The sequence below is a fragment of the Gadus macrocephalus genome, chromosome 7 (genome assembly GCF_031168955.1).
Source record: "Gadus macrocephalus chromosome 7, ASM3116895v1".
Lineage (NCBI taxonomy): Eukaryota > Metazoa > Chordata > Actinopteri > Gadiformes > Gadidae > Gadus > Gadus macrocephalus.
The window spans coordinates 1,466,620-1,480,238 of NC_082388.1; the positions used below are offsets into that span (position 1 = coordinate 1,466,620).

The 13,619-nt window shown below is 43.4% G+C and overlaps 1 protein-coding gene across 8 annotated transcripts in view; it reads right to left on the minus strand.

Moving 5' to 3' along the window:
- Positions 1–13,619, minus strand: part of LOC132460630 (NACHT, LRR and PYD domains-containing protein 3-like) — a 521,671-nt gene that overhangs the window by 46,025 nt on the left and 462,027 nt on the right. For 5 of the 8 annotated variants that reach the window (XM_060055359.1, XM_060055360.1, XM_060055358.1 and 2 more), the window contains 4 exons: positions 5,039–5,212; positions 3,494–3,667; positions 3,090–3,263; positions 192–365 (listed from right to left, as the gene is read on the minus strand). The exons of 1 other annotated variant lie outside the window; for it this stretch is intronic. In XM_060055359.1, coding sequence (XP_059911342.1) covers positions 192–365; positions 3,090–3,263; positions 3,494–3,667; positions 5,039–5,212 — 696 coding nt within the window. The remainder of the gene's footprint in view (positions 1–191; positions 366–3,089; positions 3,264–3,493; positions 3,668–5,038; positions 5,213–13,619) is intronic. 2 more of the 8 variants (XM_060055362.1, XM_060055368.1) reach the window with 2 other exon arrangements.

The window sequence follows — 13,619 nt, forward strand, 5'->3', positions numbered from 1 at the left end:
CTGCACACACATACACACACACACACACACACACACACACACACACACACACACACACACACACACACACACACACACACACACACACACACACACACACACACTCAGTGAGAATTATTACTTTTCTGGAGGTAAATCTGCTCTGATTTGGAACTTGTAGTGGAACTGTTTGACCATTGAGTGAAACTGACCTGAGAGTTTCCAGTGTACAGTGTGGACTCCCCAGTCCAGCAGAGAGCAGCTTCACTCCTGAATCCTGCAGATCATTGTTACTCAGGTCGAGCTCTCTCAGACTAGAGGAGTCTGAGATGAGAACTGAGGCCAGAGCTTCACAGCATCTCTCTGACAGATGACAGCCTTTCAAACTTCACACACAATAAACATAACACGTTAGAAACTGTGATTAATGTTGCATTTGAAATTTGATATGAGACATGTGTTATTAGTTTAACTAATTGTTAATACAGTAGATCTTCAATATATAGAAAAGGTCCCCCCGAAAGACCCAATTCTAAGAATAATCTATTAATCTAATTTACTAAATAACCTTAATTTCCAGATTATGAAGGTAATGGCGCTGCGATGCACGCAGACTGCCAAGGTTTAGTTCAGTGCTGAGTTAAAGCGCGGCTGTATTGCAGCGCTGGCTTGATCGCTCTATTGGGAAACACGACCCACTGCTTTAATCAGAAAACTAAAACACTGGTTTGTACTTTGTGCAAAGTTTCATTTAAATGTCACCGCAGCACTAGAGCTATTCAAGAGCATGTAAAGAAATGCACTATTCTGGACGACCAAGAGAAGAAAATAAATCCTAAATGGAGTATTTTATCCGATCAGCAGCCAGTTATTGTTAGTAGGTATTTGATTGAGGAGGAGGAGGAGGAGGATGAAGAGTTTGTTGGTGAGGAAAGCGATGTCGCGGCGCTGGTGGTAAAAACAGAAACAGACGCCCTATGAGAGATTACGTTAATTTGTAAAGTGGGAGGTCCCGGAGCGCAGAGGGGGGGTGGATCCAGTGACTCAAAACGGGGGATGATAACGGAATACACTGCCTACGTAGCTTCTCTGACGAAAAAAACCTAAACAACGCTGTGTGTACATCAGGGCAATGTCTATTCTAATTACAGAACATTTAACACTATACTGCACTGGTGGGAAATGTGAAAAAAAATGAATACACAGCAACAATCGTTTTCACAAGCAGCAATTATCCATCAGACTATTTAATGAACCAGGATCAATGGATTGCTGCGTGTGCACCGCGGTGCACCGGCAACGTCATGCACACTGCCGTGCACGACAGTAATGTGCACGCCGCAGTCTACGGACCCGGACCGCAAGGTGCACGCCTCAGTTTGTATTTTGGGTTAAACTGCGTTGCTTTGACATTGTGAATTAGAAAATAATCCATTATTTTTGGATTATTATTTTTGGAAATTAAAGGCCCACTATGCAACTTTTTTAGCCAAAATTACATTAAGTATGCAGGTTGAGAGTTATGCTGATGGTTCTGCATCCATTTCTGGGTCGATTGGTGGGTGTGTCATTTACCCATGTCGCCTCTCCAGCGAAAAAGCGCATATGCAACTTGCTCTGTTCGGACCGACACAATCCGGATGTGACGCAGCGGATATCCTCGAAAATGTAGTCAGATTGTAGTTTCGAAAATGCTTTACGGCAGACACACACCCAAACATGGCACCGGCTAGATATAAACAGCCAGTTGCGAGGCAATTGTTGCATTCATCATGGATAAATCGACTGATAAGGGACCCAAGAGGCGACCGTCGGTGGAACAAAAGAAGAATGGACCAGAAAAGAGATCAGACACGAGTGAAAGGGGAACTATGCAACTTTTTTGGCTTGATTTACCTTAATATAACAGGCTAAGAGTCATTGCGATGGTTCTATTATACATTTTTGTTCGATTGTTCGTTGTTTCGACTCACCCTTGCGCATCTTGGCGGAGAAAAGGAATATGTTTCTGCCGGCGACCCGCCGCCCACTCTCGCGGGAGTCTCGGGTCTCGCGAAGTAACAAATTGCTTTACGGCACAGACCCCCAAACACGGAACCGGCTCGATATAAACACAAGTCACTAAGGGATTGTTATATTCATCATAGATCAGCCGACTAAAAAGAGACAGAGAAACCCAATGTCGGAGGAACAGAAGAAGAGAAAAGGGAGACTGACCGGCAGAGAGGCCAGACACGAGTAAACGTTGGGCAAGCTTTTCAGGAATAGCGTGAACTCAAAGAAAAAGAAGACTGCAAATCAGACGCCGACTCGGCCGTGTTGCTTTTGAAATTGAAAGTACCCTTGGGTGGCCTTTGTCTTCGTGGTATTCTTGATGTTGATAGTATCTGTACAAATGTGTTTGCTCAACCATTTTGTTGTGAGCCCTGTAAAAAATGTTTTTTCGACCGTTTTGTTGTGAGCCCTGTATGTTTCTAGCTTGCTTGGTTGCAACCATATAAACACCTTTGTTTCCATGGGTGTTTTGCTGTTCGTCCGTCTCGTCCCCCAGATACAGACTGAATCCCCGAATCCAGGTTCTTGTTTATTTAGATTATTATGTTGGCCAAACCTCTTACACTGATTGTTCTGTTCAACCTAAGATTAAACAATTATAATCTAGGATATAAATTCTCCCCGTCAACTATAAAAAAGGATGGATTTATGTTTATTGCAATACAAATACACCCTTTTAAAAATGTATAACCTTGCCTACACTTTATGAACATCTACTTCGGACATGGCTCCACGCATTCGCCGGCTTCTTTGAAAACAAATGCACATGGCTCGCGTAGAAGTGCATGGGGAAGGGTCGTCAACGAGTTGTTACGACAGTGTTGTGAAATATCTACTACGAAGCTGTAGGGGGCGTTGTGTAGAGAAATGTGCGTGCCAAAACCAAGAAAACAGCGAAGAAATGCCCGAAGTTGCATAGTGGGCCTTTAATGCACTGCCAAACATGGACCTTGTTAAAACTCGAACGTGAGATTATACTGGGGCACAGCAGATCAATACTGGTCCTCTGATTTGGAAATTGTGGCGTAACTGTTTGACCATTGAGTGAAACTGACCTGAGAGTTTCCAGTGTACAGTCTGGACTCCCCAGTCCAGCAGAGAGCAGCTTCACTCCTGAATCCTGCAGATCATTGGTACTCAGGTCCAGCTCTCTCAGACTAGAGGAGTTGGAGCTGAGAACTGAGGCCAGAGCTTCACAGCATCTCTCTGACATATCACAGCCATTGAGGCTGCACAAACAATAAATAGAATACGTTAGGAACTGTGATTCATTTTGCATTTGAAATTTGTTATTATAAATGTTTTATTAGTTTAACTAAATGTTAATACAGTAGATCTTCAAAATAAAGAAAAGGTCCTACTGGGGCACAGCAGATCAATACTGGGGCACAACAGATCAATACTGGTCCTCTGATTTGTAAATTGTGGTGGAACTGTTAAACCATCGAGTGAAACTGACCTGAGAGTTTCCAGTGTACAGTTTGGACTCCCCAGTCCAGCAGAGAGCAGCTTCACTCCTGAATCCTGCAGATCATTGGTACTCAGTTCCAGCTTTTTCAGACTAGAGGACTTGGAGCTGAGAACTGAGGCCAGAGCTTCACAGCATTTCTCTGACAGATGACAGCCATTGAGGCTGCAAACACAATCAATAGAATACGTTAGGAACTGTGATTCAGTTTGCATTTGCAATTTGTTATTAGAATTTTTTTATTAGTTTACCTAAATGTCAATACAGTAGATCTTTAAATATGACTAATTTAGAATTCAGATAACTAAAGATTCAAATTTATTGATTTGAATTTACTCTAAAGTCCACCTTACTGTCTGACTACATGATTATGAATAGAATAGGAATGTAATAAAACAAACACCTTATACCATCATCAAAAAACTGAATCCAAGCTAAACCTTTTACTGTCATGGCAACACAAATAGAGTGAGATTGAGGTCTTGTGTTTGATAAGATGAGTGGTAATGGCGCTGCGATGCATGCAAACTGCCAAGGTTTAGTTCAGTGCTGGGTTAAATAGCGGCTGTATTGCAGCACCAGTTTGATCGCTCTATTGGGAAACACGACCCACTCAAGTTCCCCTGAAGACACTCTGCTTTAATCAGAAAACTAAAAAAACATATTTGAACTTTGTGCAAAGTTACGTTGAAATTTCACAGCAGCACTAGTGTATTCAAGAGCATGTAAAGAAATGCACTATTCATGATGACCCAGCGAAGAAAATAAATCCTAATTGGAGTATATTATCCAATCAGCAGCCGGTCATTATTAGTAGGTATTTGATTGAGGAGGAGGAGGAGGAGGATGAAGAGTTGGTTGGTGAGGAAAGCGATGTCACGGCGCTGGTGGTAAAAACAGAAACAGACCCCCTATCAGAGATAACGTTAATTTGTACAGTAGGAGGTCCCGGAGCGCAGAGGGGGGGTGGATCCGGTGACTCAAAACGGGGGTTGATAACGGAATAAACTGCCTAAGTAGCTTCTCTTACTAAAAAACCCTAAACAACGCTGTGTGTACATCAGGGCAATGTTTATTTTAATTACAGAACATTTAACACTATACTGCATGGGTGGGAACATTTAACACTATACTGCATACCCGGAATAAATGGTAACAATCGTTTTCATAAGCAGCAATTATCCATCAGACTATTAAATATACCAGGATCAACGGATGCTGCGTGCTCGCTGCGGTGCACCGGCTACGACATGCACACTGCCATGCACGGACAGTAATGTGCGCGTCGCGGTGGATGGACCCGGACCGCAAGGTGGGCGCCTCAGTTTGTACTTTGGGTTAAACTGCGTTGCTTTCACGTTGTGGTTTAGAAAAAAATCCATTATTTTACCGTTAATATCAATGTCAATTAATCCACTGTCAAATATGGACCTTATTAAAACTCGAACGTGAGTTTTACTGGGGCACAGCAGATCAATACTGGTCCTCTGATGTGGAACTTGTGGTGGAACTTTTTGACCATTGAGTGAAACTGACCTGAGAGTTTCCAGTGTACAGTGTGGACTCCCCAGTCCAGCAGAGAGCAGCTTCACTCCTGAATCCTGCAGATCATTGGTACTCAGGTCCAGCTCTCTCAGACTAGAGGAGTCCAAGCTGAGAACTGAGGCCAGAGCTTCACAGCATCCCTCTGACAGCTGACAGCCTTTCAAGCTTCACACACAATAAACAGAACACTTTAGAAACTGTGATTCATTTTGTGTTTGAAATTTGATATTAGACATGTGTTAATAGTTTAACTAAATGTTAATACAGTAGATCTTCAAAATATGACTTACTTAGAATTCAGATAACTAAAGATTCAACAAACTTAAGAAAATGTCCCCAAAAAAAAAATTACAAGAAAAGGTTATTTAACTTTACTCTAAAGTCCACCTTACTGTCTGACTACATGATTATGAATAGAATAGGAATGTAATAAAACATACACCGTATACCATTATTAACAAACTGAATCTAATGCATACCTTTTACTGTCATGGCAACACAAATAGTATGAGATGAGGTCTTGTGTTTGATAAGAGGAGTGGTAATGGCGCTGGGATACACGCACACTGCCAAGGTTTAGTTCAGTGCTGAGTTAAATAGCGGCTGTATTGCAGCGCCGGTGTGATCGCTCTATTGGGAAACACGACCCACTTAAGTTCCCATGAAGACACACTGCTTTAATCAGAAAACTAACACTGGTCAAAACTGGAACGTGAGGTTTTACTGGGGAACAGCAGATCAATACTGGGGCACAGCATATCAATACTGGGGCAAAGCAGATCAATACTGAGGCTCAGCAGATCAATACTGGGCCAGGTGCCCCACTAAAAGGGGTCCAGCAACGCCCATGACCTGACGTATGGAAAGGGGTTAAACCGGGTAAGCGGCGGACCGACAAGGCAATGGAGGAGGAGGGAGGAGATGGTAGAGGGGAGAAGAGACGCCCTGTCGGCTGTACAGATTACAGATTAAGTTAATCTGGCACACGCGTACTACTGCTGTGTCCACTGTGGTCTCCACATTCTTGATCGGCGCAAAAGATTTTTGCTTGTCTGGAATCCGACTGGCCAGCGTATTTGAAAACCAGCACAAGTGCATGTGTCACTTGACCTCCCCTCCCTCTGTCCCTCTCCCCCCTCGGTCTCTCCCCCCCCATTGAACACTACACAAGCATTAATAGATTTTTTTCATTTATGCGATTAATTTTTCATATTGACAAAGGATGTATGGATGTATGACCATAATTGTATGACCATAATTGTATGACCATAATTGCTCAAAAAGTTTGGATGGCTCTTTATTCTACCCAGTTTTGATTGACGTGGATTAAAATTACCAGCACAAACTTGGTGTCAGAAGTGGGATTTGGGACGTCAACTAACTGATCATTCATGCGGGTGTGAGAGGTGACGGTGGGGCTCGTGGGGGACTCCGGGAGAGTGGGCGTTCACGGGTTCACGCGGTGAGATAGAAGTGAAGTGTGGAACAGGGCATGTCGGGTTTTCGTTTCTTAAACCTTCACGGTGTATATACTGACTCATGTTATGTTTTCGGTTCAGTACATGGCTTTGTTAAACCTCGGGAACATCGTGGTTTCATGGCGGCTGATGGTAAACCCAACGATATCGACCTTTGGTTTTGGATATACTGGCTTCAATTTCCCTTCCTGTAACGTAATTCACACATTCATACCAACAGGCCACATATGTCCTTGGCGACTAGAGAGGTCTCGTTCCCATCCCAAGGAGGGATCCGGCTCCTAGGGAGGCGTCCGGCCCGTACAAGAAGCCATTCATTCACGTATCAATTCTACAGATACGAGCGGCCCAGGTGTTCGGCGAACTCAGAAGTTCAGGGCCACATAACAAATTGCAATGCCAACACATAGCCACTAGGGGTCAGCACAATACCACAAAGCAAGTTGTAATGCCAACACATAGCCACAAGGGAGCAGCATAGAGACACATACAACATCCAGAGAGGCGGGAGTTCAGCACCATGCTTAGCCAATCAGAGCACATAACTAAGTCCACGCCTGCCCAGTATTAAAGTTACAACCCATAGCCCAGAGGGCTAGAACGCTCCAGGTAAAGCATCCTTTTGAATGCCCTACTAAGTGTATCTCCACATGTGCGTACAATTCCCCTCCTTTTGCTTCATGTATGCTAGTCCAAACCTTTGCTAAATAAAGTGAGTTAAAGCGATCCTGACTCGGCAGACTTTTTCCAAAAGAACACGGCATTCCCAATAGATTGATTTTATTCAATGATAGTTGAGGTTAGGGACTTCAAAGTTGGTTGTACCAACGGCGTTGTTAGGTTTGCTTATCATTTAATCCGCATGACATTGGCCATGCACATTAAATGACAGGTGGGAGAGTAGTGAGTAGTGAGAAATTTAATTAAAGTGGATACTGTAATACAATTTTTGACTAGAGAGGTCATGCCAAGGTTTGAAATTAGCTCAGAATATGGAATGGGACGGTCAAAAACAAAAATCAACAAAATCTGTGCAAACACTAAATTGAATTTGGTAGATGCACTACCACTACCACTAATGAGTTATCACATGCAAGCTAACAGAATGACTCATCTAACCCGCGTGTAATGCTTACGGGTCAATCCATGCCTTCACCTACATTTCGAGGACCCCATAAGGGACTTCCAATAGAGCAATTAGAAATATAATACAACTAACTAATACACAAGTTCCAGAGCCAGATGCCGACACGCCAGGAGCCGACAAACTACCCCAGGATCAGACCCAGCCGAGCCAGGAGTGACAGCCACACGATGCAATCAAATAGCGGCAGGGTTTGAATCAGTTCTGTTTTGGTGGTCAATCATTAACAAAAATGTTGATTGGATGAATTAGATATACTATAATCAGCAACGGTTTGTCAATTTTACCATGGATGCGGTCAAGGGACTATCAGAACAATTAGATGCTATCAGAATAGGCTAGCCTTGGATATGTTATTGGCAGAAGAAGGAGGGGTGTGTAGGATGATAGGGACTACATGATGCACTTTTATCCCTGACAACACTGCTCCGGATTGGTCGGTGGCCAGGCCACTGGCAGGGCTACAGATATTCAAATTAGAGTTGGCAGAGAACTCCGGCATTAATGAAACCTTCCAAGGATGGATGGAGAACCTGTTTGGTAGGTGGAAGGGCCTGATCCAGTCAGTACCCATCGCGGGAATAGTGGCAGTAACTGTTTTAGTTGTGGTCGGTTGCTGTTGTATTCCTTGCGTACGAGGGCTACTGAATCGGCTGATCACCTTAGCGGTGAGTACTCCAGGGGCGCCAGGTGCCATCCGGGCTCACATGGGGAGCAGGTATGACCCGGTGTACTTGGACGAGATGTCACCTGAGGGGCCTGGCCTGATCCAGCTGCAGTATGTAGAATAGTCCCCGGGGCCCCGTTATGTGCACCACCTGTATCTAAGATAATCAATATTCCTGGTCTACTTGAGTGACGAATGATTAAACAACCAATGAGGGTCATGTTAGTTATTGCATTGTATTATTTGGATGCTAGTACAACATGTTGTTTCTGTATCATTGCACTGTAATGGGATTGTTGAGTTCTTTGAGGCGGTTGGGACGAGGGCTAGGTAAAAAAAATATATTTAATCGATTTTGGATTGATTGATTGATTAAATTACATTTTAGCATAATTGATTCATAGGGCATGAGATAATTTTTTTTGTTATGTTTTGTTACCATTAATATTATTTTTGCACTTTAATAAACAATGCCTTAATGCAATTTGCAGTGAAGGAATGTTGTAGTTCGAGTACACTTTTGCTTGCAATTCCTTTCTAATTTCAAAATTCCCCTTTTGAGACTTGAGACAGTTTTTTTACAGCTCAGGTTTAGGCCCCGTCCACACGAAGCCGAAACAGGCGAAACCGTTACGGTTTCGATCTATCCGGTTTCGCAGTATCTCCGTAAAGACGGAGTCAAGCGAAACCGGGTAGATCTGTAGAAACGCTGTAGTACACATTCCAGGCCCATAAGGAGCGCTGCTTCTGCTACAGAAATCCTTGTTGTTGTGAGTTCTGAGACTCCGCGGGCTTAACAGTCATTGGCTAGAGGGTCGAGGGGTGGGGCGATGACGTCATGGTTTACGGTTTCAGTCGGTTTCAGGCGTCCACACGAATCCAAAACGAAACCGGGTAGATTTGAAACCACCTCCGAGGGTGGTTTCAGAAGTTTGCGGTTTCGGTCAGCGGATTCGCCGGCTTCGTGTGGACGGAAGGCCGAACCGTACAAGACCTTTGCGGTTTTGTGTGGACGGGGCCTTAAACTGTCCAATTCACAGGTTTGCACTCAAAACCTGTTGTACATTTGTATTTTGTAACACAGATGAGCCATTTTCATTATTTAAGAGCAGATTGAATCGAATCAAATCGTGAATAATCGATTCAGAACCTTATGAGTCGAAATCGAATCGATTTAGGAAACTGGCCACGATACCCAGGCCTAGATGGGACCATGTCCTAACTTCTCATATGGGCGGCTGGCTCACATGATGTGCTAGTAACCTCTCCATGTGAGCGGCGCCCTTGACAAAAAGGGACGAATGGCCTCGTGGACTACAGGACCTGATGAAAGCAAACAGGATCAATGACTACAACATGTCCAAAATCCCCCAAATAAATACAACACACCAATACATGAAGATCACCATTCAAATCTGTGCATGTCTGCAGGGAATTTTGAATCTAAAAAAGTATTCTAATGTCAATTATTTTTGCATGCTGAAGGTCTAACACTTTGTGTACAATAACCATTAGACAATAACAATTAGGGCATTTAGAAGACGCTTTTATCCAAAGCGACTAACATCGGTTAATACTCACATTGACACACCGACGGCAGAGTCAACCATGCAACAGCAGGCTCGTCAGGAGCAGTTAGGGTTAAGTGTCTTGTTCAGGGACACATCAATCACTCAGCTACAAGACAACTGCTCTAGCTCCTGAACTAAGCCGAGCTTGTGTTTGTGTCACACATACTTAGACGTATTTGATGTGTTTTCTATGATTTAACCTAAATGTGTGCCTTTTTGAATATATGATTGATGATTTTATGACATGTTTATTTTTGACTACTGGTTTATTGATGATTGTATGACACGTTGATTGTATGTTTACTGATTTATTGTTGAAAGTGGCCTGTCTGTTCTTTGAGACCCGCCAAGGTGGGTGCCGTCCCACAGGACGTGACGTGGTTTTGCCTCCCATAAGGAGTTTTCCTAACGTATACAAGTCGGTTGGTGGTGTTGATGATTGTTGCATGGTTATGTAACCGTGAGATTTTTCTTTTCTTTCGCTTTATATTTTATACTTTTATATATTTTATACTTTTATATTGCTTGTAGAATGGTCATCAGTGATGACCAAGGAGGGAATTGTGATATACATTCATACATTCATACTAACAGGCCATGTATGTCAGGAACCTAGGGAGGCGTCCGGCTCACACAAGGAGCCATTCATTCACGTATGAATTCTGGTGATAACAGCAGGCCAGGTGTAGGGGAAACCCCGACGCTCAAGGCCACAAAAACCAGTGTAACCAAAAAACACATGGACATAAGAGGTCCGCAAAAAGCCACAAACCAAATTGTGATGTCCACACATAGCCACAAGGGACCTGCACAGGGTAAACATATGGCTATCCAGGAGGCGGGATCTCAGTACCATGCTTAGCCAATCAGAGCACATTACGGAGGCCCCGGCCCCCGCCTACCCAGTATTAAATTCACACAAAGCCCAGGGGGGCAGAACGCTTCAGGTAACGCATCCATCAGATGTCCTACTAATCGTATCTCCACGCGTGCCCATACAATTCCTCTCTTTTTACTTCAAAGATATTATAGCAGGCCAGTCGCGATAAGCAATAAATCAATTAATTGCGTGATAAATTAAAATGAGCGATAATTTCTTGCCGGCCGCAATAATTTCCATTCGCACTCTTTTTACACAGGTCTTCTCAATGCCGTGGAACGCTCCGTTCACTTGCATAGATAGTAGTCCGGTAACTTGTCAACCCCAGCGTCTTCGGTTGCTAAGCAACGTCAACGTCTTTGGCAGACTATTTCTCTGCTGATCAACACTACGAATAATGACGGCGTTCTATACATTATATATATTTATATATATTATATATATTTAGCAGAGTAGGTCTAATGCCGCTTTTCCACCGCACATGTAGCTCGACTCGACACGACTCGACACGACACGACTCGACACGGTAGCAGCACGGGTGCTTTTCCACCGCAAATAGTACCTCCTGGACGTGGGCGGGGTCGGCTGCGCGAAAGGGCCGTGACGTATTTGTGTACGCGACGCAAACAACAAATACGCAACCCACACATGGACAGAACCCACATAACAACAATGGAGGACATCGATCGCATTACTATTATTAGCTGGCATGTTGAAGAAGTTGGAGAAGTGGAACATGTTGGCTGCGCGCTGCTATGGATGTTACCAGCACGGTTGCCATGTCGCTCTCGTGACTTCGTCACACTCTCTGGCCAATCAGTCGCCGGCCATCTGCCGACGTCACCTTTTAGCATCGGCTCAGCTCGCTTGGAACCTAGAGCGAGTAGGTACTAGAAAAAGCAGCCACTTCAGGTACCAGATACCATGGTACCGCGGTGGAAACGCAAAAAATGCGAGCTGAGTCGAGTCGTGTCGAGTCGTGTCGAGCTGGTACCATGCAGTGGAAAAGCGGCATTAGTAACAAATGTCGGGTTGCTCGGGCTCATAATTACAGGGCACAGCGAGTAAACCCCCTCGAGTCCATTTAATTGATTGTTTTTGGTTGTTTTGTTAATTTATTCTTGATATTTTAAATGTCTTCCAGACGTCCAGTTCCAGTGTTCTTTAAAAATAAATGTTTATTGATCTTCGAAAGGGTGTACTTGCATTATTATGCCATTATCATTAAATTAGTTGTAAAACGGCAATATTATCGCTTATCGCAATGATTTCTGGGGCAATTAATCGGCCAGAAAGATTTGTTATCGTGACAGGCATGGGCGTCAGTTTGGTTTGAAATGTGCTGGGGACAGAGATGCATTCGGAAGTGCATTTTTAGAAGTGCTGGGTACAATGAGGATGCACTCTTTTTTCTCTCTCAGGGTTTCCCCAGGTTTGATCAACCCAAATTTAAGACTTTTTTTAGACTTTTTTAAGACCACTTCAATGAAAATTAAGACCTACATCGCACCCATTAAGCGGTCGTAAAACGCGGTCGTGCATATGTTATTCATGTTTTTTTGGAACATATGAAACATTCATGTCAATACATTAATGAATGTGCCAAAGGATAAGTGTGCACTCACCAATCAAAGAGCCAAACTGAGGGCCTAACTCAAAGCCTAGAGGCCTGATGTCTCTTAAGACCATGTACCCAGAAATGATAATAAAAGATTAAAAAAACAATACACAAAGTGATGGTGTGAAAGTGTAGCTGTATTTTTGGTTTAAATATCAAACTTTCAACACACAATATAAAATATAAACAAACAAACTCTTTTCAAATTGCTGTAGTTTCTCAGCATTCAAATTTCCTCAACCATTTCAATGAATCCACCACTTGCCTCGTTGACCTCTTTTACTAACTCCTTCGTAATGTATGGAGCCAGCCCTAACCCTAACCCTAACCCGTCCACAGACATGGTGACTAATGTATGATAGTAAGCATCATTGGCCCCTAACACTAATATTCGGAAACAACACTGCCTCAAAAGGATATTGGCCTAAGCAACACCAGTAGAGGCTATACTTTTCCCTGAACTTTTAAACGTTGCAAACGTGCAAAAACATAATTATATATTTATGTGGCATTCAGTCCAATGCTTAAAATATATCTGTGGCATTCAGTAGGCCAATGCTGTGGTAAAGTGTGCAAAGTATGACCAAGTGTTTCTTTCTGTTCAATAGATAGAACTTTATCAATCCCCTGTAGGAGAAATGTGTTAATGTTTGTCCCTATAAAACAATAATGGCAAAAAAAAACATGACGGTAACTCTTTAGTCAAACCGTCCAATCTGAAGGCTCTACTTAACCACTCCCCCTACTCACTTCCAGCAATGCAAAGCGAACAGAACTGAAGTGGGGAGGGCGTAGCGTAGTTTGTGACCGACCCAGAGGAACGCAGCGCAAATTCAATGTGAACATGTATGAGGCTTTAATAAAATCCCGGACGATTTTGAAATTCCGCCCGGACACATTTTTTTTTTTAAAGTGTCTCAAAAAAGAGGGCATGTCCGGGCAAAAGAGGACGTCTGGTCACCTTTCGTAAGGGGAACCCATTTGATTCCTACCTGTTCACTGTTAAATAGTGGCGCAAGTTGGTGGGCGCTATCCTGGTAAGTTCTCTGCGTGAGAAATACGAAGTGTGGCGTGTGAGCGTGTGCATGGGTCGAATTGCGTGTGTCTCACGCCGAATGCGTGAGACTTTAGAGTCCTGCTTCCCCATGATGTGGCGTCTCCTCTATGTTTATGTTTGTTGAGATTGCCGGCGCGAAAACCCAAAGTATTGTTTG